The 27,702-nt window shown below is 43.6% G+C and overlaps 1 protein-coding gene across 1 annotated transcript; it reads right to left on the bottom strand.

Annotated features, from left to right (window-relative positions):
- Window positions 1-7,513: 7,513 nt before the first annotated feature.
- TEPSIN (TEPSIN adaptor related protein complex 4 accessory protein) lies at window positions 7,514-27,426 on the bottom strand. The gene is made up of 13 exons (XM_081317292.1): window positions 27,376-27,426; window positions 25,971-26,043; window positions 25,512-25,603; window positions 25,281-25,374; window positions 24,094-24,161; window positions 23,902-23,980; window positions 23,203-23,268; window positions 13,416-13,619; window positions 12,366-12,537; window positions 11,893-12,006; window positions 9,947-10,025; window positions 9,269-9,403; window positions 7,514-8,096 (listed from the first exon to the last, which is right to left on the bottom strand). The coding sequence occupies exons 1-13, from the start codon at window positions 27,418-27,420 to the stop codon at window positions 7,566-7,568; spliced, it is 1,752 nt and encodes a 583-aa protein (XP_081173418.1). The 5' UTR covers window positions 27,421-27,426; the 3' UTR covers window positions 7,514-7,565.
- Between the last annotated feature and the right edge of the window lie 276 nt (window positions 27,427-27,702).

The following is a 27,702-nucleotide window of genomic DNA, read 5'->3' as shown; positions in this document are numbered from 1 at the left end:
CTCCTCTTCTCCCCCAGCCCCACCGCCGGCCCACCAAAACCAAAACGGGGAGGGGGGGGGGAGGAAAGCTCCCCGTCGCTGACGCCGAGACCTCAACCTCCCTCCCTCCGAGCCACAACAAAAGTGAGACGGGGGGGGGGGAAGCGCCGCTAGCAACCATCCGCAGGCGCACTGACTCTGGCTGAGCTTCCCGCCCCTCCCCGATGCTCTTATTGGCCGGTTTTGGGAGACGCGGCCTCCTCATCGGCTAATCTCCGTGTCCTTCAGTTGCCAGAGCTTGGTTGACAGCGCAAGGAGGAGAGAGGGAGGGAGGGAGAAGCAGGCGTAGCGAGCCGAAAGCTCGTGCAAAGGAGGAGCTTTGCCTAAAGACCGTCCCTTCTTCCCGCACGGAACCCTTCTGGCCGCTTTTAGCGAAGGAGCGGGGGGGGGGGTCCTCCGCGGTGGTCTTGCATTTCCGCCCCTTTGCTACGTTAGCCTTTGAGCAGAAATAGTAGGGCAAGTGCACTTCAAAGAAAACTCCCTCTTCCCCCCAACCCAGGGACTGTATTTTATTTTATTTTATTTTAATCCCATTTATATCCCGCCCTTCTCCGAAGACTCAGGGCGGCTTACAATTTAAGCACAAACCAATGTGCTTAGCAATAGCCTTCATTCTATGTATATGCCTGCTTATTAGGGCTTTCACACACACACCCCAAGCGGCATTATTACAAAGTCAGCTTAATTGCCCCCAACAATCTGGGTCCTCATTTTACCTACCTCGGAAGGATGGAAGGCTGAGTCAACCTTGAGCCTGGTGGGATGCGAACCTGCAATAATTGCAGGCAGCTGGTGTTACTTAAGGAGGGATGTGTTACTGTAGACGGGGATGGGGCGCCAGAACACCCCGTAGGCATGCTGGCGCCTCTTCCCCATCCCCAGTGGTCTCCTGGTATTGAGCGGTGCAACTACGCGGCTGGGTCCTAACCATCGAACCGAGTAACTAAACCGGCTTTGCTACCCCAATTGCCTCCACCCGGTGCTTTCATTTCGCAATGGACTTTTTAGTCGTAATGGCAAACAGCGTTGAAGGGCAAGGAAGTGCGTAAGAAACCCCAAGTTATTCGAAGACGGTCGCGAGAGGGCTGCGAGTTGCAGCCCAAGTTCCACAGAAATCGGCGTAAGGTAAATATAATCGCGAAACATAAATATGATTCAAACTGTACTTTCCGGTGTTGATAGGAAGAGCACATGAGTAAACGCAACGCTCGGTGCTTTATCTGTTCTGCTATCTGCTGTTCTGCTTTCCTGACTTCAACCGGTTCCTCTAGGAATTTATGTTACCCGGTCACAGTTGTGGTAATATAATAACGAAATATTCTCTTTCTCTACAGGCAGTGCCTGTGCACCAGTGACTGATACTGTACTGTGAACTGCAAAACAAAAAAAAATCCTCCACAAAGAAACTATCTCGGCAGCCATACAACCAACCATGCTGGAAATAAAGAAATACATGTCATGTGTTTGCAGTAACCATTTGTTCATTAGCCACCAATATGAAGCTGCCTGTAACTAGGATCCAAAATACCAACAAATTGCACTAAGGCTTACAAGAAGTAGTTGTAGGAAAATACATGGTGACACTGCCGACAAAAAAAAAAAACACACCTAAAATGATAGGATTCAACTACAGAAAAATGAAGTGTTGTGCAATTTTAATCATATTGGATTTGTGCTGGGTTACTTTTCACTGAAGTAGCGTATCTAAGAGTTAACCTGAGGCTATCAGATCTGGGTTGCAAACGAGTGTTACAGCAAAGAGAGAAAAAGACACCAAACACTAAAAAATAACCAAGACATTATTGCATATGAGGCATATAAACTCACCCTCATTTTAAACATAATTAAAGCTAGAGATACAAGATAATGAACATATATTTTGATCATAAAATCTATCCCATAAACAGAAAATATCTGTCATCCAAAATCCATAGTTTTTCCTTGCGATAAGCTCCACATTTTTGAAACAATTCAAAAATGCTTGTAAATACATGCAATAGTCTTTGTCATTCCATATGGAAGGCAGTGCTTCCCAAACCCACGTAAATTATCCCAAATTGGATAAAAGTGGTTTATCTTTGGGTGAAGACAGAGGAACCCATTACCCAATCACAACAGGGTGTGGAACAACAGGCTGCTGAGAAAATTGCAGGCACCTGGACTGCTTTGCTCATTTATTTGAGGCTTTTGGCCGAGTGTCAGCATGGCAAAATTGCTTATGAAAGCTGCAACCTTGAAACAGATGGAGGAGGGATGTGTGGGTTTGGAAAAGCCACAGCTATAAAAAGTAGACAAATAAAAGAAGGAATTTTCTTCACAGAGACTGAAGGGTCTGGACTGGTGAAAAAGAAGTAGCACAACCAAGGCCAATGTTGGGAAGATGCCAGTGGTTTATCTGCTGCCCATTAATAAAGCAAAAAATAGCAATAGAAGGAAATCCCAGAGAAGGAGAGGAAAGGGATTTAAAAGAGACCAGGGTCTATATGGGTTGAAACACTGTTATATACTAATAATGGTGGAGGAAATGATATTTTTTATAGAAAAAGTTGTGGAAAGAATATTGATAATCAGTAATAATCACATATGATTCTTTCCCCCCCTGTCTCAATTCATGAGAACTAGAAACTATGTTGCAATCAAATAGGTACATTTAAACAAAGATCTGCTACGATTGCTCAATCAACTGATAAATAGTAAAACCAATTACCTGAACAAGAGTAATTAACCAGACAATCCATTCATTCCTACTTCCCCAAACCTATAAATACCCAGACACGATTCTACACAACAAAGACAAGCCAACAGACACGTTGAAGGACAATTAAGATTGACCTTTTGACAGAGGCACACACTAGAACCAACAGGAACACACACACAAACACCCCTCCCTCCCTCCAGCCCACACCAATGGGGACTTTTACAATGGCCTGTAGAATCAAATGTGTTTCTAAAACCTGATATTAGAATCCTAGTCCAGGATTAAGGTTGAGCTTTAATACCTGGTATGTTGGCTTCAAGACTAACTACAGATAGTCCTTGAATTATGACCACAATTGAGCCCAATATTTATGTTGCTAAATGAAACATTTGTTAAGTGAGTTTTGCCCCATTATGTGACCTTGCCAAAACTGTTAAGTGAATCACTGTAGCAGTTAAGTTAGTAACATGGTTAAGTGAATCTGGCTTCCCCATTGACGTTGCTTGTCACAAGGTCGCAAAAGCTGATAGGACATTGCAACCGTCATAAATATGAACCAGTTGCCAAGCACCTGAATTTTGATCTTGTGACCATGGAGAAGCTACAAAGGTCATTAAGAGTGAAAAACAGTCATAAGTCACTTTTTTCAGCGCTGTTGTAACTGAACGGTCACTAAATGAAGTTTAAGGACTACCTGTACTACATTTTAAATATTTAGGATTATGTGAAGCATATTCCAATACTGATAATAATTAAGAAGTTTGAATGCTCCTAATACATCCTGGTCAATTTACAAAATAAGATTTTTAATTCAATCTGTTTCACAATTATAGGCAATGCAAATTTTTCCTACAGAAAAAAGTTTGAATGTTTGATTGGCATTAAGGCAGGGGTGTCAAACTGCCGGCCCGCGAGCTGGAGGCGTTATGCCGAAACCTCGCCCACCCCACTGCCAACAATGGGGGGGGGAAAATCACGATATGTCAGGATACGTCACATGACGTTGCGAGTTTGACACCCCAGTATTAAGGGGAATTTAAGTATTAAATCACCCTTCCAGATGTGTGTGCAGCAGATAATGAGCAAAATAATTGATGGATTTCTCAGCTTTGCAGTCCTTTCTGATCTGCACATCATAAGTCAATAGGAAAAAACACCCTCCAATCAGCGTGCTGTAGCAGGAGAAAGATAGGTTTGCAGGACTTGGTCCTGCTATGAATCATTACATTCCACAATATATCAGCACAATATGATTTCCTCATAGATCAGTGATGGCGAACCTTTTAGAGACTGAGTGCCCCAAAACCAGTCCGCCCCCCACACACCCTGCCTGCCTGCATGGCCACCCACCGCCTCCACAGCCCGCCGTAACAGATCGCCATGGTGGCCACACCCTCCTCCTGCATCCCACAGCATCATCTCCGCGCGACAGGGCGTGAGGGCGGAATCTTGTCCTTGCTGCCTGGCTGCCTGGCTGCCATGTCCTTGGCTGCGCTGCTCCACATGGGCTGCACCCGAGGGCAACTCTCCTCTGGGGGGGGCTGCTGATGAGGAGGGAGCTGCGGGGGGAGGCAGGGCTTAGGCGACAGTGCGCATGGCCACAGAGAGTGCTCTGAGTGCCACCTCTGGCACGCGTGCCAAAGGTTCACCACTGCTGTCACAGATGAAAAAATATGTTTTTAAAAACCATACAGGTAAAAACAAACAAATCTTCCTCTATGTAATACAGCTCCTTGGATTCAGACTTGCTTGCTTGATAGTTTAAGAGGCATTTTCTAAAAACTGAATTGCTTCTGACTTAAAATAAACATCCCATGTAACATGGCAATTCTTGAAACCAGGTTCCTAGGCAAAGTACATATGTGTTACTGACGAAAATCTCAAAAATGCTCTATTTTTATGTGCTTTATTGCCAGATTGACCATGTTACTGAATCACTAAAGAGAGAGATCCCAAACATACTATGTTCTGAAATGCCTTTCAGCTTCAAACAGAACTCAATCATAAAACTTTGTTTTGTCCAGGAACCATTTAAGGCAGCAAATAGAGGATTACTGGCCTCTGTGTAGACTAGATTATTTTGAAAAATAAAGACTAATTCATTTCTTGTGTGAATTGAAGTCCCCAAATCCTTGATTTCAGACATACGGTACTGTAAATATGTCTAGGCAGATTGCACAGCCATCAAAAATCCATGGCAACACCACAGTTACAGAAACTGTTCTCAGAAACCCACTGTTTTTTCCTCAAATAGCTAATGACAACTACTGGGGAATTAATGCCTTGATGCAACCGGCAAAATTGTCACGACTTATTTTTCTATATAAAGATCAGCTGCCTCAGTGTCATGATCATATATTGTCCATAGACATATCAACCAACAACCATATAACATGTAGTCTTCAACTTATAGCTATTCAGTGACCACTCAGTTATAACAGCACTGAAAAAAGTGACCTATTACTATTTTTCACATGACCGTTGCAGCTTTCCTACGGTCATATGATCAAAATTCAGATGCTTGGCAATTGGTATGTATTTATGATGGTTGCAGTATCCCGGGGTCATTGTGACCTTCTGACAATCAAAGTCAATGGGGAAGCCAGATTGACTTAACAACTATGTTACTAACTAACGTAACAATTGCATTGTAGCAAGAAAAGTCATAAAATGAGGAAGACCTTGTTTAACAACTGTCTTGCTCAGCATTGGAAAATTTTAATCTAAGAACCCATAAATAAGAAATGAATACAAGACCTCCAGAGAAGAAGCACAATTTATTTAAGAGTACCCCACTTTTTATAAAAAATATATATTTTGCATGACCAGTGGCCCTTTAAGCCTTGCTGTCTTGCTATGTTATATGATGACAGTTTTGAAGGACTATCAGTGCTTCTTTGGGGGACAACAGGTACCATGGGGCTCATGAGTCCTGAGTCTGGATTTCCTGCCCAATCAAAAGCGTTTACTTCTTCAGGTCAAAGTTTTAGAGGAGCTGTGGGCTATCAGATGAAATCAAATCTGGATACTGACCCACATAATACCGTTTGTAATTTTCTGTATCTGAGTACTGAAAGCTCCACCTAAGCTTCTGACAGCAAATTTATTCTAGCCCTCCTGTTTGCAGGGGTAATGGTTAGGGAAGACAAGAAAAGGTTGGATGCAAAGCAGGGCTAGCTCTGTTTCAAGTAGCGGTGGGATCATAAAGTTTACAAAGTCACCTGACCAAGAGACTTGTGAGGATGTTTAAAAGCAACAGGTTTTTTGTGGGCCATAATTAGCTTTCCTTCCCAGAATGGGCAGAAGAGGTCACTAGCACAGTCAGTAATCTTTATTCTTCTAGACCAGCGGTAGGCAACCTTGGCTCTTTTATGACTCGTGGACTTCAGCTCCCAGAATTCCTGAGCCAGCATAGCTCAGCTTGGAAACCTACCCCTTTCCCCTCAGCACGGCTGGCTCAGGAATTCTGGGAGTTGAAATCCACAAGTCATAAAAGAGCCAAGGTTGCCTACCCCTGTTCTAGACCTTCTCTGTTACATGCAGAATTTAAAACAATGGCCTCTGACACTTGAGGGTTAGCATGCTGTGTGAACCCTCTCTAATGCTAGCCAATAGAGTGAGGGTTGGAAGGAATTAACTAATTGTCCACAGTTAGCTATGCTGCCTAAGGATGACAGCATTGACAAAGGTTGTTTCCTTGTTTAGTTGCTGGAGCTGTCACAAAGTCTCAGAGTGGAAAAATGGGTCTTCACTTGATACTTTGTCCGTTTTGCTTTATTCCATACCTTAGCGGCATATGGTGAGACGAACAAGGAACAGAAAATGGTAGGGAATAGGCAAACTCCCTCAATTCATTTCCAATTCATTTTTTAAAAAATTTATTTTTAACAATTTTGATAGCCCTTAACACCTCAAGTGAGGAACTGCCTCTTGTCAAAGGGAAAGAAGTGAGATAAAGGGGTGACATAGCCTGAATTATAACCTACAAGAACAAATAATATAAAATGGAATTCAGTTTTAGTAATGAAAGTAATATTTTTCATAAGAACCAATTATATATCGTTCTTCATGAGAACATATGATTTTCTTTATTTTCTCACTCAATAAAAATAACCCATTTAAGAGACAGCAGGTGGGATTCAAGTCTTCTCTCTCATTCTCACAGATGATTCAGTAAGAATATACATTAGTGGGACGTATCAACCTTGTTTTCAGAATAGAATGACAGAAACCAGCTTTGCCCTCTCCTGATCTGTCAAGAATAAAGATGATAACATTCCTAGTAAGATCAGACAAACTACAGGTAGTCCTCAACGTACGACCACAATTGAGCCCAAAGTTTCTGCTGCTAAGTGAGACATTTGTTGAGTTTTGCCCCATTTTACAACCTTCCTTGCCACAGTTGTTAAGGGAATCGCTGCAGTTGATAAATTACTAACCCGGTTGTTAAGTGAATCTGGCTTCCCCGTTGACTTTGCTTGTCAGAAGGGTGCAAAAAGTGATCACATGACCCCTGGGACGCTGCAACCGTCATAAATATGAACCGGTTGCCAAGCATCTGAATGTTGATCACACGATCGTGATGCTGCAAAGATTGTAAAAAAGGTCAAAGGGTCACTTTTTTCAGTGCTGCTGTAACTTTGAATGGTCACTAAGCAAACAGTTTTAAGTCGAGGACTACCTGTACTGAGGCTCAGCAGTCCCTAACTAGAGCAGTTGCTTATCCTATAAGACCGCCCCACCCTCCCCAACCTATTGAAAAGAGCTAGAAAGACAGCTGGTTTGTTGCTCATTTATTCACACACACACACACAGAACCGGGGAAGTGCTATACGTGAAGGAAGGGAAAAGCGGAGAGTTGCTGGTTGTCCTCACTATCCCTAGTAATCCCAGGGTAGGATGCTGTGTGTGGCGCTGGAGAAATGCAACCCTGCACAGATGCTGCTAGTGCCAGGCTTGAAGGTGCGATCAGTTCCATGCCAGCAAATAAAGAAACGGTGCCATCTGGATCACCCCTTGGGGGCCTTTCTTCTTGGGGGTCAGAGTCTGGCAGCCTGCCTTCTGCCCTCTGCTGGCTGAGATCAGGTGGCAGGATATCCAGTTGGCCACAGGACAGAGGTTCTGTCACCTGGCCTGCTGGCAGGAACGTGTTACTCGTGAGGAGCTTAGGGACTTGGGAGGGCTGCGGGGAGAGGTTAATGGGCTTCAGGAAGGAGTCTTCTGAGAAGGGCACCGTATTTGTCAGCAGGTCGTCAGCGTGCTCCAAGGTGGTCTTGGCAGAGACACAGGAGGCAGCAACCGGCGGTGGATTCTTGGAAGTGGAACGGCTTTGGCAGAGGGCTTCGAACTGTCGCGATATCTGTTTAAGTGGGACAGAAGAGAGAAAAAAGAACTTGACAAGAACAACAAGGGCAGCAGGGAAGAAGAGCTTCTTCCTAACACTTAAGAAGGCAACCACATTCAAGGAGCTCATAGAGAAACTTTCCCACGCTGGATTTGTGTTCACTCAGCACAGTATTTTGTGCTGGTTGTTCAATCGCTAAGCCATGTCTGACTCTTTGCACTCCTCTACCGTCTCCCAGAAGTTGCCCATATTCATTTTCACTGCGTCTATGGCACTATCTAACCCTCTCTTTTTGCCTCATGTCTTTCTCAACATCAGGGCCTTTTCCAATGAGTCCTTTCTCCTCCTTAGGTAGCCAAAGTATTTGAGCCTTGGCTTCAGTATCTGTCCTTCCAAACAACAATCGGGGTTGATTTCCTTTAAGACAAGCATTATTTTATTTTCAGTTTGAACATCTAGCTTGGAAAGTGCATGTATTAATGTTGATTTCCATCCAGAGAATATGAAATCCATTCCTGTTTAGTTGCAACAAAGCTACAGTGCTAGATGCTCTCATTTTACTGATTGAGAGGCAAGCACTGTCTATGAGGTCCTAGCCTTGGGGGGGCAGGGGGGCAGGGAGAGGGGTTCTGAAACTCAGAGCATCCTTTGCAGTGAATGCTATTGCTTCTATTAAAGCTAATGTGCATTAGCTATACGAGCAAAAGTATCTCTAGGATACATGCGCCTCCAAAGCAAAGTCTCCTAGAATACATTAAATATTGAGAGAGATACAAAATATTCAGATTTTTTGTTCCTTTGCCTTCGAGTCAATCTTGACTCTTGGTGGGTAGATGAGTGAGTCTCTGCTGCTTTTGGCAAAATTTTCCAAAGCAGTTTGCCCTTGCCTTCTTCCTAAAGCTGAGAGACAGTGACTGGCCCAAGGCTATCACTCTGGCTTCTGTGCCTGAGGCAAGACTACAACTCAGCTGGTCCAGTGGATCAAATTGGCTTTTTATTTTGTTCCTTACCCCCTGAAAAGCTGCAGTGTCAAAACAAAGGTATGCACGCAATCACACAATACGCCAACCCACACAGACCTTTTCAGAATGCAGAAATGCCACATAATGCCAAAGTACAAGGGACATACAGCCTTTGCTAGATGGCCTAGTTTTCTAGAAAGTGGACATTTCAAAAACAGGATTTACCTTTGTTGCTTTGTTGGCTACACACCCTGGGCTCCCTTCACTAAGCTCCTGCAAGTGTTGCTGTGTAACAGCAAAGATATGATCCTGGGAGAGCAAGTCAGAACACATAAGGGAAGAGATGGCACACATCGCCCTCTGTGGAAGAAGGGGAAAGAGGCACATGGTTAGGGAGAGAAATGGTTGCTATGTTCAAAAATATACAGCCACAATGGCAGAAAAGAGAGAGGGAGTTCACTACTGCCTTCTGAGATTTTTTTTATTATTATTTCAGCCTAGTCTGCAAGCCTTAGCACTGTACAGTACCGTTTAAGTGTTGAATTTTGAGATCAGCCTAATTGCTTAACTTTTTAGAAATCAGCTAAAGACAGACAGGTGCTGCCACCTGTTGTGAAAGTAATTAAGAGACTTGCTATGAGGAACTCAAGTCTGAGCCTTGCCTTAATAAGTTGCCCTAAAAATGAATAAGCCCAGGCAGCTGTTGCTCCACATTACGCTAGTATTCTTACACTTGTAAAAAAAGAAATCCTATCCTTGCCCTTAGCCCCAAAGGAGACAGCTGCAGAAACCTCCACTTCTATCTAATTGGCTGCAGTTTCAGAAAATAATGCTCATCTGCCAAACTGAAGATAGATTTAATGCAACCTGCTGAAGTAGATAGTTTCCTAGGAGTTTCCTCACCATACAGATGCACTCGCTGGGGTCCTTCAAGGTTCGGTTAAGCAAAGCCAAGACGACTTCACAGTTCAGCAGTCCGCACCTGTGGAGAGGGGCAGCATGGAGCCCAAGAAGCGAGAGAAGAAAAGGGAACAATTCTGCGAGGCAAGGAAGAATGCCAGCCGCTTTCTCCCGGATCTCTGGAGATCCCCAAGCAATGCTGTGCAAAAGGGGAATGTTTGTGACAGTTTTACCCAGCCAGCAGAGATGTTTCAGAAAGAAATGCACTCTGTTCAGTTGAAGCCTCTCTCATCCACTTCATATGAACATCAGGCAGGACAAAGCGAGGTGGGACGTCATTATGAGGTGCCAAAATGGCAGTTACTCAATTTTGGTACAGGCAGGCCTTGGCTTAAAACCGTTCGCTTAGTGGCCGTTCAAAGTTACAACGGCACTGAAAAAAGTGACTTATGACCGTTTTTCACACTGATGGCCGTTGCAGCATCCCCTTCCTAATGTGATTTACATTCAGATGCTTGACAACTGACTCACATTTATGACGGTCACAGTGTCCCGGGGGTCACGTGATCACCTTTTGCAACTTCCTGACAAGCAAAGTCAATGGGGAAACCAGATTCACTTAACAAAGGTGTTAATAATTTAACAACTGCAGTGATTCACTTTACAAAAGTGTCAAGAAAAATTGCAAAATGGGGCAAAACCCACTTAACGAATGTTTCACTTGGCAACACAAATTTTGGGCTCAATCGTGGTTGTAAGTTGAGGATTGCCTGTATGTCAACACTGCAACGATCTTGGCTGAAGCCATTTCCGCTTCGTTTTCGGTTGCCACAGTACTGGGAGGGGGGATGAGTGATTTTAAGGTTAGACTAAACAATAAATTCTCCTGTGGGAACCAAGGTCATTGCTGCCTGGGTTTTGGTGGGCTGAGCCTTCCGTTAGAAAGCCCGCCAAAGTAGTTTATTGGGGAATATGATCTATCACATGATGCTGGGGTGGGGAGTTCAACTTTGTAACACTGTAACCTTTGGGAGGGAACTTGGAGTTCTGTTTTTACTGGTCTCATCTATCGGAACCATGACACTGTACTCCTAATAAACAGAGGGCGGGGTTCAATGGGATTCTCTGCTTCAGCCTTAGCTCTTAGCCCTGAAAACAAGGACTAAGTTGCAACAATTTACAAAACTTGATGAATTGTCAAAGTACAACCATGTATACACTGAGATTAGCTGAGCCTCCCTTTGTGCTCCCACGCCCCAACTCAGTGACAACAAACTCTCCATCTTATTACACCATGTGAACTAATTGCACCACACACCGGCCTCGCAAGTCAATTCTGCATAAAGTTTATAAAAATTATTTCCCGTTCAAAAGCCTAACAGCCCACGGATAAAAGCTGTTTTTCAGCCTGTTGGTGCGGCTGGCTATACTCCTATATCTCCTACCCGATGGTAGGAGAGTAAAGAGATACCGTCCAGGGTGTGAGTCATCCCTGAGAATTTTCCTCACTCTTCCAAGGCAACGAGCCCTGGCGATGTCATCCAGTGGTGTCAGGGGACAGCCCACAATGTCTTGTGCTGTGCTCACTACCCTCTGTAATACTTTCCTGTCCGTGGCTGTCAGACCAGCATACCAAACCACAATACCATACGAGAGGATGCTCTCTATAGTAGACTGGTAAAAGAGGGTCATTAGCCATTGTTCTACCCTGTTCTTCTGCAAGACCCTGAGAAAGTGAAGCCTCTGTTGGGCCTTTCTAGCCACCTGGGTTGTATTAACTTTCCAGGTCAGATCTTCACAGAGGTAGACTCCCAGAAATTTAAAGGAGTTGTTGTTGAAAGATAAGGGTAAGTATATGGATGCCATATGCCATCCAGTAATGCAGAAAAAGTGGGAATGAACAGGGATAAGCCCTATTTTGGGACATGGAGAGAATGTGGGGTTCTTACTCTTTGATGAAGTGCTGGCTTTCCTCACGAGTCAGGAAGACTTTGGAACCCCTGGTTAATCCAGTGACAAGACTCATTTCTTGAAGACAATCATTCAGGTTTTCCGCTTCCATTCTAAAAACAATAGGGAAAAAATAACGTTGAGACTTCCTTTTTCTTCCCTTCCTCCGCCTCACAAGACATCCTGCCTTCCAACTGGACCCCCACATTGTGAACATGTTTGTATTTATTAATTGCATAACATGCTTTTCCTCTGGAAGCTCAAGGGGGGGGAAAGGGGGTGTCTTCCTTCATTTTGTCACCACCAACACCACCACAATCTGGGTGGTATTGGGCTGAGAGATAATAAGTAGCCCAAAGTTCTCTGTAGTCAAGACTCTCCCCAGTCCAAATTAAAAAAAAAATCAGCTCTCTTTTGGCTATTCTCCACTTGGCCTAGGCCCAGCCATTAGCTCTCCCAGTTTCTCTCTTACCTGTCAGCAGCACTGCCTGGCTCCAGGGTGCTGGAATGATTATCACTGCCTGCTTTGCTGTCAGATTCCGAAGTTCTGCTCAGGTCGCTATTCTCTTGCAAGGAATTCTGGGAGCTGAGCCCCGTGTCCAGTTCCTCCCACCCACCTCCTGCTTGCCCAGGTTGATGGTTCACTGTGAGAGAATTTGCAAAGGAATCAGGTAATAAGACTGACTTCTTTAATAGCCAGGAATGGCATTCGTTCATCACTATTGCTATGCCTCAAAATCTACAAGCAGTTGGCCAAGTTTGCTTAGAGCTTAGGAAACATGTTCAACAACATTCCCTACACTTCAAGAACAAAGGGCCGCCAAACGTTAATGGGGTGCTACTTAGAAAGTGGGCAGGGCCAGCCAGAAAAATCTCTGAATCCAAGGCAACCTATAACTATATGGCATTAAAAAAAATCCAAAACAGTTGACATCGCCCTCATCTCCCAAACAAAATACAAAGAAATTAGTTTAAAAGTACCACTAAACACTGGAAAACATTGAAAAATGTGTGGATGTTGACTTGGGGGGGGGGTCTGCCAAGGAGCACTTAGTTGGTGAACTTATATGGCCTGCTCTCTACACTCAATTATCTACAGGTAATCCTTGACTTACAACAGTTTATTTAGTGACCATTCAAAGATATAATGGCATTGAAAAAACAAAACTTATGACCATTTTTCACACTTGTAACCATTGCAGTATCTCCATGGTCACACGGCCAGAATTCAGTTACTTGGCAACTGGCTTGTATTTTTTCCATGTGGTCACCTTTGGTGACTTTCTGCTAAGCAAAGCCATTGCAAAAGCCAGATTCACTTAACCGTGTTACTAAACAACTGTGGCAAGAAAGGTTGTAAAATGGGGCAAAACCCACTTAACAACTGTCTCGCCTGGCAATGGAAACTTTGGGCTCAATTTTGGTCATAAGTCAAGGACTACATGCATACCTTTTTTCTCTCTCTCGAAAACAGCCAAACATAAAAAGTTTTAACGTATGCTGAATGGAAGATGTCTGCTACCTCGCATCTTCTTGGCTAGGGTTGCTGGTGGTTTAGTGAGGACGGCAGAGCTTTTGCCAGGAGAAGGTGCCATCACTGGCTCGTAGACATTGTCCGCCAGCTCCCTCTGAGGGGGACAGGTGAGTTCCTGGCCAGGGAGCACCACATTGGCAACCACCTCAGCTGCCTTCTGGATGGTAGCCAGCAGACCTTTGCCAGGGGATACTGGAAAAGCAATAAAAGGAAACCATTTATACAGATTCAATCTATGCTGTGTTACGTTAGGGAAGTAACTATAGGAGAAAAAAATGCCAGACCCAAGGAATAACTTCTAATAGGCATGTATTTATATCCATTTGTTCAGAAAAGAGAAGGGCTAAGCCACAGAGTCCAAAATAAGAAGATTATGTCCTATAGTGAGGTTATGTCCTATATTGCTAAGCCTGCATTGGCGATACGTTTTCTCCTTCGTAACAAAACAAATTTATGTCCTTCCAAACTACAGAATTTTCAGGCGAAATCGCAAGATCTCTGGAAATGTATTCAATTGATTTCTTCCGAACAGCTCAACTTGCTTTAGTGCTCAGGGCGGCTTTGAGCCCAAGCAGTACTGCTGGATAGTGGTACGAATCAGGAGAGGAAAGCTTCTGAATAGGATGAATAGCAAAGTTCTGCAGGCAAGGTAGAAGCAGAAGACTAGGAGGCATGCAGAAGGTTCTTGACCAAGGACCTGGGGGTATTGTAGAAGTCATGTCCGACTTCCGGTAGCGCTGCCGTGCCGAATGGCGGCGTTTTAGAAGCCGCCCGACCTTAGGAAGCATTAGAGCGCTCAGAGACAGCGAAAATCAGCTGTCCTGTGGCGCCGAAGTCTCTACCTCGGGAGAAGAGGGAGAGACGAGTTTGTCTGGGTAGAGGTAGAGCTCCCCTGTGATTCCCTCAACCAGTTTGGGGGTTAACGGGGTGAGCTCCCTCGGAGCTCAGGCTTTCTCCGCTCCCAGGACGCTTTCGCTCCATAAGGGAGTGGAACTAGATGCGACAACTACATCTGCTGCTTAGACGGGACTGTGAGTATTTTTTCTTTAAGAAGCAGGCAGAGCGAAACAGGAGGATTTGAATTTTCAAGTTGGATTTTAACTTTAACTCAGACTCATTATCTTCTTCAAGTTTTAAGCTGATGGAAACGGAGTAAAAATGGTGCTGGAATGTTGCTTTCTTGTATGAACTGACAGTTTTGGAAAGTTGCTACATTTTGCAACATAGCAAGAGATACAATTTGCAATTGATTATAACCAGTACCAGATTTTGTGTATTTGAGAGCTTTCCCTTTTTTTTCTGAAGGATAAGGAACTTTGGGAGAAAAACTTTAATTTTTTCTCCCTTCTTTTTTTTTTTGAACTTTGATTCTGCTGGAAGAAAGAGGAAATCGAAACCTAAGAGATGGCTGCAAGGCATGGGGGAGGCCCTACAATTTCCAAAAGTGCAATTTCTTCACCTGTACCACAAGCTGAAGGGCAAACTACAATGAAACCTACAGCACAACCACTTTCCCCACCACCACCTGCATTCACATTGGCAGATATTCAGCAAATTGTGATGCAATCAACGCAAGTATTACAGCAAGAAATAAAGGAAACAAAGGAAGAATTTGTTAATCAAAACAAGCAGATGAGGGAGGATATAGTGCTTGCACTTCAGGGCTTGGCTGCACATATTGAACGCCTGGATGTTCGTGTGGATTCAGTTATGGAGTATGTTGAGAATTTGGAAAATAAAATTATCAGTGCTGAACAGAAAGTAGAGCAGAGAGTAAAATTGACAGAACAGAAGATGAAGTCACCATCTCACAATATAGAGACATGGAGTTTGCATTGCGTATAAGGGGTTTGAAGGTAAGGTAAAGGTAAAGGTTCCCCTGCACATGCGTGCTAGTCGTTTCCGACTCTAGGGGCCGGTGCTCATCTCTGTTTCAAAGCCGAAGAGCCAGCGCTTGTCCGAGGACGTCTCCGTGGTCATGTGGCCGGCATGACTAGACGCCAAAGGCGCACGGAATGCTGTTACCTTCCCACCGCAGTGGTCCCTATTTTTCTACTTGCATTTTTACATGCTTTCGAACTGCTAGGTTGGCAGAAGCTGGGACGAGTAACAGGCGCTCACTCTGCTACGCGGCACTCGGGATTCGACCCGCCAAACTGCCGACCTTCTGATCGACAAGCTCAGCGTCCTAACCCACTGAGCCACCGCGTCCCTTTTTAAGGGGTTTGAAAGAGAACCCTAAAGAAGATTTGGAATGGGAAGTGGTGCAAGCAGTGGCTTGAAATGTGAACCTGAAGAATTAGTTAAAGAGATGGATAAGACATTTAGGCTTAATTCCTGGATTGCCAGACAGAAAAATTTACCTAGAGATGTAGTGATTTACTTCTACAGCAGATCAATTAGAAATGCAATTATCCAGGCTTTCTACCGGGAAAGATTCCAAATTGCAGGCCAAGATATTATAATTTTAAAGGAGATACCCCCAAAAATTCTTAGAAAAAGGAAAGACTTCGCCTTTCTGTCTGATGAGCTTAAGAAGCGACAAATTCAGTTTAGATGGGAAATACCCATTGGAATTGTGGTGAATTATGCAGGGATGAGGTATAGGCTGAACACAATTCTAAAAGCAAAAGATTTTTATACTAAGGTCCTTAAAGCAGGCTCACCACCGTCTCCTCGAGTTAAAAGAACAGAAGTAAGACAGGAAGATAAACAACTGAGTGAAGGGGCAATGTCACTGCCTCTTGAGGAGATGCGGCAGGCGGAGATTATGGAGCAGAGTTTGGCATTAAAGGAGGACCCGAAAGAACAGAGGATGACTAGGGCTGCATACGAGCGTAAGGAAAAAGAGCAAAAACAGAAGCTTGTATCTGGTCTAACTACGCAAGATGCGGCTGTTTCAGAGCCTGTGGGAGGAGCATGCTCAAAGAGAGCAACAGGTGATCTTCAGGTTATGTTCCAAAGGCTCCTGGTCACCAGAGATGGTGAAGTTCCTGACATGGAATGTTAATGGCTTAAACTCACCACAGAAAAGAATTTTATTATTTGAAACAACATAAACATGACAGTTTGCTTACAAGAGACTCATATTGCATTAAAGGACCAAAAGTATTTGGTTAATTCCCGGTTGGGAACACATTTTGCAGCTTTTGCTCTGGACAAGAAGGCTGGAGTGGTCATTTATTTAAGAAAAGATTTATCGGCTAGATTAATTGAATCGGACAAACAAGGGAGATATGTTAGTATTGATTTGATGTTACAAGGAAAGAAAGTTCTTCTTATTGGATTATATGCTCCAAATCAACAACAGCAAAAGTTTTTTAATTTTTTACATCATAGACTAATTGAATTGGATTACAAATCTGTTATTATGATAGGGGACTAGAATGGAGTTTTGGACTCATCTGAAGACAAGAAGGGATCTTTTAAAAACCCTTCTAATTATTCGAAACTGCCCAAAGCCTTTTTTGATTTGAAGGAGGATCTGGAGCTAAGAGATGTATGGCGGGAAAGGAATATGAAAGACAGAGATTTTACTTTTTTCGGATAGACATAAATCTTTCTCTAGGATTGTCTTTATTTTAATTAATACTGATCTTTTCTCTAGGGCAGGGGTCGGCAACCCGAAAAAGGAAAAGAGACACTGGGAACCGGTTCCATCACACATAAAAAAAAGTGGGAGCCGCGTGCGTGCGTCCATGCACGCGCATGCGCAAAAAACATTTCTTGCGCATGCGCGGACGCGCGCGGTTGCCTTTTTTTTTTTTTTTTTTTTTTTTAATTGAAAAGTTTTAAAAGTTTTAAAAATACAGTTTTCCTTTAAAAAACCCCCTTCCCCCTCCCTACCTCCCCTCCCTACCTCCCCCCGTTGCCTTTTTTTAATGTGTGATGGAACCGGTTCCCGGTTGCGCAACGGCGACGGCCCGTCTGCAAAGCTGCTGAAAGCGGCAGCTTTGCAGACGGGCCGCGGCAGCTTTCGCAACAAGCGGGGCCGCTACCCATTCCGAGAGGTGCGCGCGCACCTCCCCAACGTCGGCAGGTCTCCATACCTCCGCGCGAACCCGCGCGAAGCTTTTCATCAATCCTAGTAACAGCAACCTGGGGGGGGCGCGAAGGGTTTGCACTTAGGTCCCGGCCGTGAGGAGTTTGCAAGTCACCCGACCGAGGTTGCAGCAAAGCGGCCTCCTCGGGAAGCGAGGCGGAGGCGGGGCGTCCCAGGGTATCCCTTTCCTATTACCTGAGGTGGAGGGCCAATTTTTAAATCCTTTTTGCCCTCCACCGCCGCCTTTTGCCAACAAGGACGGGCGGTGCCCTATGGATGGGTGGCCAAGTGTCATAAATCAAAGGGGGGGATTTAAGGTACTGCATTTCTGCATCCCCCATATCTGCGGCTCCCCAGCTCCTGTGCAGTGTCCCCTTTTTTTGCACCCAAACGCACTCATCTTTAATTTTATTATTACTTTAAAAAATGCTGCCCATCTTTTCCTCCCAGTAGTTGCAAAGTAGCTGCTGCACCCTAGAACAGAGCAGAGCGGAGACAGGTGGCGCATTCTCCAACGGTGCAGACAGAACTACGCCTCGCTTCTCTAGCCCCAGAGGTGTGACGCCCGGGCCAGCCCAAGCCGTCCCCCGGAGGTGGGCAGGCCAGGCAACCGCACTCCCGGGTTGGGTGGCGTTCCGTGCAGGCAACGGTCCGCTTAGAAGCCCTGCGCCAAGGGAAAGAAGCCGCGCGCAGGACTAGAGAGCGCAAAACGCGCGCGCTCTTTCCAGGCGCCGCGCGCCAAGCGGGGGCAACTGCAGAGGCTCCATCCTGCCGGGAGCTGGGTCTGCGAGGCCGCCCCCCCCACCTCTGCCGCAGGAACTGGCCAGTACGAGGCAGCCCAGCGCGAGGGAAACTAGCCGAGCACAAGCCAAGTCTCCCGCACCGCGCGCCGACTCCAAGGACGTCCAAGTGCCCGGAGCCTTCACCGGCGAGAGGAGGGGCCGCTCTGAGCGGGGTGAGGGGCCACTTCGAGGGGAAGGCGCCCGGGACGGCCCGCACCCCCGTGAGACTGGGGTGCAGCAGTGCCCGAAGTAGAGGGGTCAGTTGACGTCGAGTCTGGGAAGTTTCCAGGTGTTGGGATGGACTTTTTGAAGTTTTGCTCCAGTTCCCTCAATCCATTGAGGATTTTTCAAGAGCCTCCAGTGTTAGTACAAACACTTTCAGGTACGCACTGCTCCCCTCCCCAATCTGATTCTCCCCAAAACACAGAGGCAATTCATAGCAGAAGAGAGATTCAGAGGAAGGGGGGGAATGGCTTACCTGATTCACACTTCAGCCACCATGAAAAGTTGCAGCACTGCCAGGCTTGCTAGTAGTGCCTGCATGCTTAGTATGACACCATATGTCTATAGTAGAACCCGCGCGGAGGTACGGAGACCTGCCGACGTTTGGGGAGGTGCGCGCGCACCTCCCCAAACCTCCCCAAACGTCGGCAGGTCTCCGTACCTCCGCGCGAACGGGCAGTGGCCCCGCTTGTTGCGAAAGCTGCCGCGGCCCGTCTGCAAAGCTGCCACTTTCGGCAGCTTTGCAGACGGGCCGTGGCAGCTTTCGCAACAAGCGGGGCCGCTACCCATTCCAAGAGGTGCGCGCGCACCTCCCCAAACCTCCCCAAACGTCGGCAGGTTTGGGGAGGTGCACGCGCACCTCTCAGAATGGGTAGTGGCCCCGCTTGTTACGAAAGCTGCCGCGGCCCGTCTGCAAAGCTGCCGCTTTCGGCAGCTTTGCAGACGGGCCGCGGCAGCTTTCGCAACAAGCAGGGCCACTGCCCGTTCGCACGGAGGTACGGAGACCTGCCGACGTTTGGGGAGGTTTGGGGAGGTGCGCGCGCACCTCCCCAAACCTCCCCAAACGTCGGCAGGTCTGCGGACGGTGGCGGCTTGGGAGAGGTGCGCGTGCACTCTCCAAACCGCCGCCATCCCGTTTGCACAGCTGCCGTGTTCGTCAATGTTTGACGAACGCGGCAGGTCTCCGGACAGGATGGCGGCGGTTTGGCGAGTGTGCACGCACTCTCCAAACCGCCGCCATCCCGTTTGCACAGCCGCCGTGAACGCGGCAGGTCTCCGGACGGGACGGCGGCGGCTTGGAGAGATGCGCGCGCACCTCCGACCTTCGGAAAGGTGCGCGCGCACCTCTCGGAATGGGCGGTGCCACTCTCCATTTGGAGAGGTGCGCGCGCACCACTGCCCGTTTGAAGAGGTGCGCGCGCACCGGGCGGCTGGGAGCCGCAGGAGACGGCTCAAAGAGCCGCAGGAGACGGCTCAAAGAGCCGCAGGAGACGGCTCCAAGAGCCGCATGCGGCTCCGGAGCCGCGGGTTGCCGACCCGTGCTCTAGGGTTAAGAACGTTAAGATTTTTCCTAGGACATTGTCGGATCATAGTCCTGTTTGGTTGGAGTTTTTTGTTGAAGATGGTAATAGAAGTTCCTGGAGATTGAATGAAAATTTATTTACAAATGAGGTGTTCTTGCAGAAATGTAGAGAACATGTGAAAGAATTTTTTGTTATAAATATGCATAAAGGTACATTGATGGGAATGGTTTGGGATGCTAGTAAAGCTTATATGAGAGAGGTCTTGATTTATATGAATAATGCTTATAGGCGTAAGCAAATGCAAAAACGTAAAGATCTTGAGGAAGAGATTAAATCTAAGGAGAAAGATTTTATTTTGAATCCATTGGATAATAATTTAAGGACCTCGATACATTTATTGAAAGAACAATTTAGTATGCTAATGTCTGACCAAGTGGCAACTAATTTGCATTATGCTAGGCATAATACTTTTTGTAATGCTAATAAGCCTGGTAGGTGGTTGGCTTACCAATTAAGGAAGAAACAGAAATTACGTACTATAGATAAAATAGAATATAAAGGAAAAGAAGTCTATCAACAAAAGTTGATTAAGAGGAGTTTTTTAGATTTTTATTCGAAATTATATTCTAGAGAAAACATACAAGCTTTAGATATAGATAAATATCTACAGGAAGCACATTTTCCTAGACTCTCAAAAGAACAACAACTTGAGATGAATCGCTTAATAACATCAGAGGAAATCTCTTTAGCTATTAAACAGTTGAAGGTGGGCAAGGCACCGGGAGCAGATGGATTAATAGCAATTTATTATAAAATGTTGTTGGTTGAAATGATTGAACCTTTAAAGATGTTGTTTAATGAAATTCAGACTGGAGGAGCAGTTTCTCCATCTTGGAGGACAGCCTTTGTATCATTGATTCCAAAGGAGGATCAAGACCTTACTCAACCTAAAAATTATAGACCTATATCGCTTTTGAATACAGATTATAAGATCTTTGCTAAAGTATTGGCTAATAGATTAATTCAAGTTTTAAAGCAAATGATTCATAGTGATCAATCGGGATTTATATCTGGGAGGTATATGAAATATAATGTAAGACAAATTGTAAATTTGCTTGAATATTTGGATAAGAACAACCAAGTCCCTGCAGCATTGATATTTTTGGATGCAGAAAAAGCTTTTGATCAATTGAATTGGCAATTCTTATTGAGAGTTGTTGAGGAAATGAATTTTGGAGAAGGATTCTTACATTCTATTAAAGCTATATATCAACAACAAACTGCACAAATTATAATTAATGGGGGGTTAACAGAGACATTTAAAATTGAAAAAGGTACAAGACAGGGATGCCCCCTATCACCATTGTTGTTTGTTTTAACGTTAGAGATTTTATTAATTAAAATTCAAGAGTCCTCTATGATAAAGGGAATTAAAATAAAACAGAATGATTATAGATTGAGAGCTTTTGCTGATGACTTGGTTGTGACATTATCTCAACCGATACAATCGGTTATAGATTTGATGGAAATTATAAGTCAGTATGGAAAGGTTTCTGGGTTTAAGGTAAATAGTAATAAGACCAAGATATTGTCTAAGAATATGTCTATGAGTGAAAGGGAAATGTTAACCAAATTAACAGGTTTTGAAATAGTAAAAAAGGTTAAGTATTTGGGAGTGTATATTGCAGCTTCAAATGCAAAATTACATAAGAATAACTATGAAACACTATGGTTGAAGATACAAAAGGATTTAAATAATTGGAAAAAATTACAATTCTCTCTATTGGGAAGAATCTCAGCTGTTAAAATGAATGTTCTGCCGAAGTTTCTCTTTTTGTTTCAAATGATACCTATATTGAAAAAGGATGCCAACCTTGATGAATGGCAGAAGGGTATTAATAAATTTATCTGGGCGGGGAAAAAACCAAGAGTCAAATTTAAGATTTTGCAAGATGCTAGGGAAAGAGGGGGACTCAAGGCGCCTAATTTGAAATTGTATTATGATGCGGTGGTTTTGACATGGGTTAGCGATTGGCTTAATTTAACTAATAAAAGAATACTTCACCTTGAGGGTTGGGACTTGGTATATGGATGGCATGCATATTTGCTTTATGATAAAAAGGTGGACAGGGCTTTTAAATCTCATATTCTTAGAAGTGCCTTGCTGCGTGTCTGGAAAAAGTATTATTATAAGTTAAATTATAAAATACCGATTTGGGGAATTCCCGGACACGCGATAGAAGGCGTATCTATGGGGTTGAGTTTGGATATGTTTTCTTATAAGGAATTACTTAGATTGGAAGGGAATAATTGGCAACTTAAATCATTAGATGAGTTAAAACAAGAAAACATAAGTTACTCTTGGTTTCAATATACCCAATTGAAAGCTAGGTGGAAGCTGGATCAGAAGGTTGGCATCACAACTACAGATGAAAACTTAGTAAAACAAATTAGAGATTTAAATCGTGCGCATATAAAGAGGATATATAATGTTTTAATTGAATTGGATTCGGAAACGGAATTAGTTAAAGATTGTATGATAAAGTGGGCACAAAATATCCAGGAACCAATTCCGTTGGATTTTTGGGAGGTAATCTGGGTTAGAAATGTTAAATTTACTCAGGCTCAAAACTTAAGAGAAAATTTTTATAAAATGTTTTATAGATGGCATTTGGATCCCAAAAAGTTGTCTAACATGTATCCTAACCTACAGTCTAAATGCTGGAGATGTGGTAGTTTAGATGCCACCTAGTTTCATATGTGGTGGACTTGTAGAAATATAAAAGCTTTTTGGATTAAAATTTGGTGGAACATTCAAAAGATTTTTAAGAGAAAGATAAAGTTTTCTCCACAATTGTTTTTATTGGGTATTGTTGTAGATTGTGATACTAAAGAAACCAATCTGATGCTGAATTTGATAACAGCAGCACGGTTACTGGTGGGACAATATTGGAAGAAGGATAGTTTGCCTTCTATAGAATAATGGGTACTTAAAGTATTGAATCTTGCAGAAATGTCTAAGATTTCTGCTTATTTGAAGGATCATTCGCAAGAAAGATATATTTCAGTTTGGAGAAGATGGATAGATTATATTCAGAACAAATATAGGACTAAAAAGTTCCACTAAAAGTTCCATTATGTTTTTAATAATTTGAAGGTATCTATGTTAAAGGGGAGTTAAAGCACATTATGAATTTGGTTAATTTTATAATGGATAATTTTAGTTAGAATATGATTATTGTATTTATAACCCTGTATTCAGCTCTGGGAAGTGGGGGGGGAAGGGGGGTGGTTTGGGGTGGGTGGGTTTTGGGTATATGTATTGTAAAAAAAATTTTTTTTAAAACTCTTTAATAAAATAAATAAATTAAAAAAAAATTAAAAAAAGAAGTCATGTCCCTTCAGCTCCTGAACCCAATGCTTACCAGGGCTGTTCTTTTCGAAACCGAAGCCTTCGAGAGAGCCATGGGGGCTAGACCTATTTCCCATACCTAGGGAGAGAGACATGAGAAGAACTTTACAAAAGAAGACTGAATCCAGCACGGTGCTGCTGCAGGCAGCTCACATGCTTTTCTCCACTTTATCAGCATCAGATGAAAACAGTTTTATTTATTTTTATCCTACCATCATTATTTTTATAAATAACTCAAGGCAGCAAATATATCTAGTTCTCCTTCCATTGTCCCTACAACAACCGCCTTGTGAGGTGGGCTGGGCTGAGAACGAGGAACTAGCCCAAAGTCACCCAGCTGGCTTTCCTGTTCCTTCAGTTCAGCTGAAGCTTTGCTGTAAGGGGCTTTACAGTGAAACTACTCTCAGCTGACCACAATAATTTGGCCTAGAATTATAGTTCTAATGTGTGGCTTTACTCCAGAATATTTGAAAAAGACAAAATAGATGGTTCAACACCCCCAGACCAGAAGTAATTGGACAGCATCATTCTCAAAGGTAATATTCTCTTCCCTCTGTTATTCAGGCCCAGGAAATCATGCTCACCTTAGCATGGAAGGAAAGGAGGAAAAATGAGAAAAGGGGAAATAAAATTACATATTTTTTTAATTAAAAAAGGTAATACAGGGGATCTATACAGGCACTACAGTTTTATCTTTGCACTATTGGTTTACCTGCTGAATGCAGTTCTTTAGGTGGGTGAGTAACACACTGAGGCAACAGCACATCTGAAAATAAAGTGCCTGCCAGGTCCTACAAGGAGAGAGGCAAGCAAAGGGCAATGTGATGAACGGCCATATAGAAAGCCCTTCTCTATGGTAGGCTTTGAGAGTATCTAGATCTCATGACTGGGTCTTGCCACTCACCTGTGCAGTCATCCGCACCTTCTGATACAAGCTGTTGCCATGGAGAGGATCAGGAGGCCCTGTGAATCCTACAAGGCAAAGGAGAGAGATGGTGAGGCAGTGAAAGAGCAGAATCCTTGCGTGCCCTGCATAGGTTTCACTCCTTATAGATTCCTAAAAATAACAACTGCATCAACCAAAGCAGCTGAGTCTGTTTTGCAGGCAATGAAAAATACCCTATACAACAAGTTCCATATCAACAATCCTAGTGCAAAACATGCCCCCGACAGAGAAAGTAATAGCAATAGCACATGGACTTATCTACCGCTTCGTAATGCACTCTCTAAGCAGCTTACAATGTCAGCATATTGCCGCCAACAATTTGGGTCGTTATTTTACTGAAGGATGGGAGGTTGAGTCAACCTTGAGCAGGTCAGGATCAAACTCCGGGCAGTGGTCAGAGTTAGTCTGCTATACTGCATTCTAACTACTGTGACACCATGGCTCCTAAGTACCGCAATCAAAAATAGTGATATAATAAAGATCACTTGTGACTTTCATATTGATGCAGAATAATAAATGAGGTTTTATGCATGCAAATGTGTGTGGGAACTACAACACCCAGAAATAGTTGCCAATCCATCTCCACCCCCCTCTTCCCTATGCCATAGGAAAGAGAGCAAGAGAGACATCAAACATCAAAGTCCATTAAGAGCAACACCTTCAACCTATTTGAAAAATTAAATAACTCAAAATGTTTGTTTTATTGGAGCAATCTTCCTGGCAGGGTAAGATAATTTAGAATTGATATCACAATGACAGTTCTGTTCCCCTTGTGGACTACTGATTACGAGATCTGGAGAGGCAAATTGTGTTCTCTCATTTGCTTCTAGTGTAGTGTCAAGGAGCATTTTTCCATGTATGCCTAATCCAGGAAAACAGTGGGACCTATTCCCTGATGGTTATATAACTAATAGTTATTTCAGCTGTGAATCAAGAAGCCATTTTCTGACTCAAACTTGCTAACTAGCTTTAGGCAAACCAATCTTTTCTCAGTATCAAACCCTTCAGTTGTAATATTTGACAATAACATTAACCATGCTGCTGTTTTTACCGTAAAGTTTACTGAGATCACAGAGGTGCTGAATGGACATTATATAACTATTATTAGGAAGACATGGTTATTCTTGTTGGAATCTCTGACCTACCTATGGCTTCCTGAATGAATGAAGAATTCCTCTTAAGCTGCAGAAGGAAAGGTGACGAGCCATGGGTGCACATATAGAGCAGGATCTTAAGCACCTAAGAATGCAGAAGCTAAGTTGGGATTGTGAAAACAGATTTAAAAGTATAAATCTTTGTTTTTGTTTCAAAATTAAGGATATCTGCTCCAGTGTGGGTGTGGGTTTTGGCCACATTCTTTCAAACCACTTTTTTACCTTCAGCTTGATGTGGCACGAGTTGTTCTGAAGACGATTGAGGAGGTATTCAATAAGACAGTGACTGCTTCCTGTTGATTCATGGGAGATTTCTGGAAGTTTGTCATGTTAAAGAGTTATCAAAATAAAGGAATTGACAGACAACCATCGCTCAAACATTCGTGCTCTCTCTCCCAAGTCCTAAATTTCTTGGCTTGCTAGAATAAGATTTTTTTTAATACAATGGATTTTCAATATATAGGTATGGAATTAAGGAGATATGGGGGATACAACTGAAAAAAAATGTAGTTACTGTACTGCTCTCCTAATCTGTTGGAAGATTCCAGATCATTAACTATATTAGGCTTTGTTATAGCCATACATTTTTGCTATTAACAAAAGTGAGTACTATATAACTAAAATGATTTCAAGAATAGATCACACACAGATCATCCGACTGTTCTAAAGATCAAAGGATACTGGCAATCTCTTCAAGCAGATAACCTGGGCATGGAACTTCATCATCTGAGGTGCCTTTGATTAGAGTGGGTAGCTGAAGAAAAGAACACACACATACAAAAAAAGACACTTTGGATTCTTCCTGATGTATAATTGTTAGTATCAACAATCAATGGCACTGTGAAGCAATAGAAATTAAAGAGAGAGAGAAATAGCAATGAGAAAATATAGATAAGCTAATAGTACCATCAAGACCTTTTCATTCCCTGAATAAGGCAGAGCATTAATATCTAATATGAGCTCATACTTTGTAATAGTATATGGCACACCCTGATTGTAGAAAAAAGTATTTTATGTTTTACAAGTCTCTAATTTTAGTTGGTATGATAAAAGAATGAAACGTGTACTTTTTCTGCCCAAAAAGGGCAAAAAACTCCACAAAACCCTGTAGGATCCAATTTGGGTTGATCACTGGGGGGAAAAACCCTGTACACCTCTGGTCCTGGTAATCAACCCAGATTGGATCCTGCAATAAAGTCTCCAATACAGGTGGAAGAAAAATTATCTCCTTTGCTTCCAAATGCTTAAATGCTTATTTAATTTCAAGCAACCTAATACAATGTGACTTCTCTGCACACTGGCTGACTGTGACATCTCTTCAAGTTATCACTGGTAACTTTTGAGGCAGCTGGTAACACCTCTTTTTAAAAGTAAGGGTCATCCAATGTTTGCAGTACTAAGTGGAACTTTAATATTACTTGTGGCTTGTGCCTTGCTGAACTTACTATCTGGCTACCGGTAGTATAATTTATCCAGCTTTAACAATCTTCTTCAAAAACGTTTATTTCAATTAAATTCTCTGGTAGCATCACAGTGCTGTAGGCCACTATCATTGTATCCCTGACATATAACATAGAAACTGTAAAGTATTGCTGCTGGGAGGAAAACCAGATAGTTGGATATATTTTCTTAGGGACAAGAACAATAGATGTCTTTATTTCTTATCCCAACCCACATATGCTGCTGGTAGAGCTCTTCAGGGGCTGCATTACTTCACTTAGTAAATGTATGTTTGAATGTTCTCGTTTACAAATAAATCCAAGCCTGACGTTACTGAAAGCAAACAAGCCTCTATGGGGAATGATTCTGCAAGCCTCTTCAGTTGCGCAGCATGCAACGTACAAGCTCCAAGTCTACACTTTGCATTGATAAAATAGTCCATAAACAATATTTATTTTCTTCTCTGCCTTATTCTGCTGAAGTATAAAGCTGTCAAAAGAACTGAAGCATCTAATACATCTCTAAAAAAAATCATAACTTCATCTGACTTATTCACCTCCACCCTCCCGCAGAGATTTTAGGGTAAATTAATACTCTAAATCTCCAGACAGCCCGTCCCTACGCAATATCGTATTATTCACGCTACCCGAGTCAAGAAACTCAAACGATCTCGCAAAGGTACAGCCGCCATGGTGATTTCCGGGTCCGGCCACACGCTTCAATACTCCGCCTCCCGGGACGCCAGATACTCCAATCGAACGGCGACCTTATCCCGAACCAGCCAATCACGTACTTTAGCAAACAGCTGTCTCTGTCGTCATCGGACGCCGCCAACGAACGGCGAGAGCCAAGACCCGCAGCTTTCCATTTCCCATCCAATCGGAAGCTTCTGGTGCAGAACGGGACCCAATCAGGGGAGAAGGAGCGTGAAGCCGTCTCCCAGTCGGAAAGCGGGGTCATGTTTGAGGCCCGG

This window comes from Vipera berus (assembly GCF_964194415.1).
Source record: "Vipera berus genome assembly, chromosome: 2".
In the NCBI taxonomy this organism is placed as follows: Eukaryota; Metazoa; Chordata; class Lepidosauria; order Squamata; family Viperidae; genus Vipera; species Vipera berus.
This window is presented reverse-complemented; position numbering and strand designations above follow the sequence as displayed.

Excerpts from the sequence above, each read along its gene's own strand:
- TEPSIN (XM_081317292.1), bottom strand. The coding sequence starts at position 27,420 with ATGGCGGCTGTACCTTTGCGAGATCGTTTGAGTTTCTTGACTCGG. Across the intron at positions 13,620-23,202 it reads TTTCGAAAAGAACAGCCCTG|TATCCCCTGGCAAAGGTCTG; the intron begins GTAAGCATTGGG and ends TTGCTTTTCCAG. Across the intron at positions 9,404-9,946 it reads CCAGCGAGTGCATCTGTATG|AGGGCGATGTGTGCCATCTC; the intron begins GTGAGGAAACTC and ends CTTCTTCCACAG.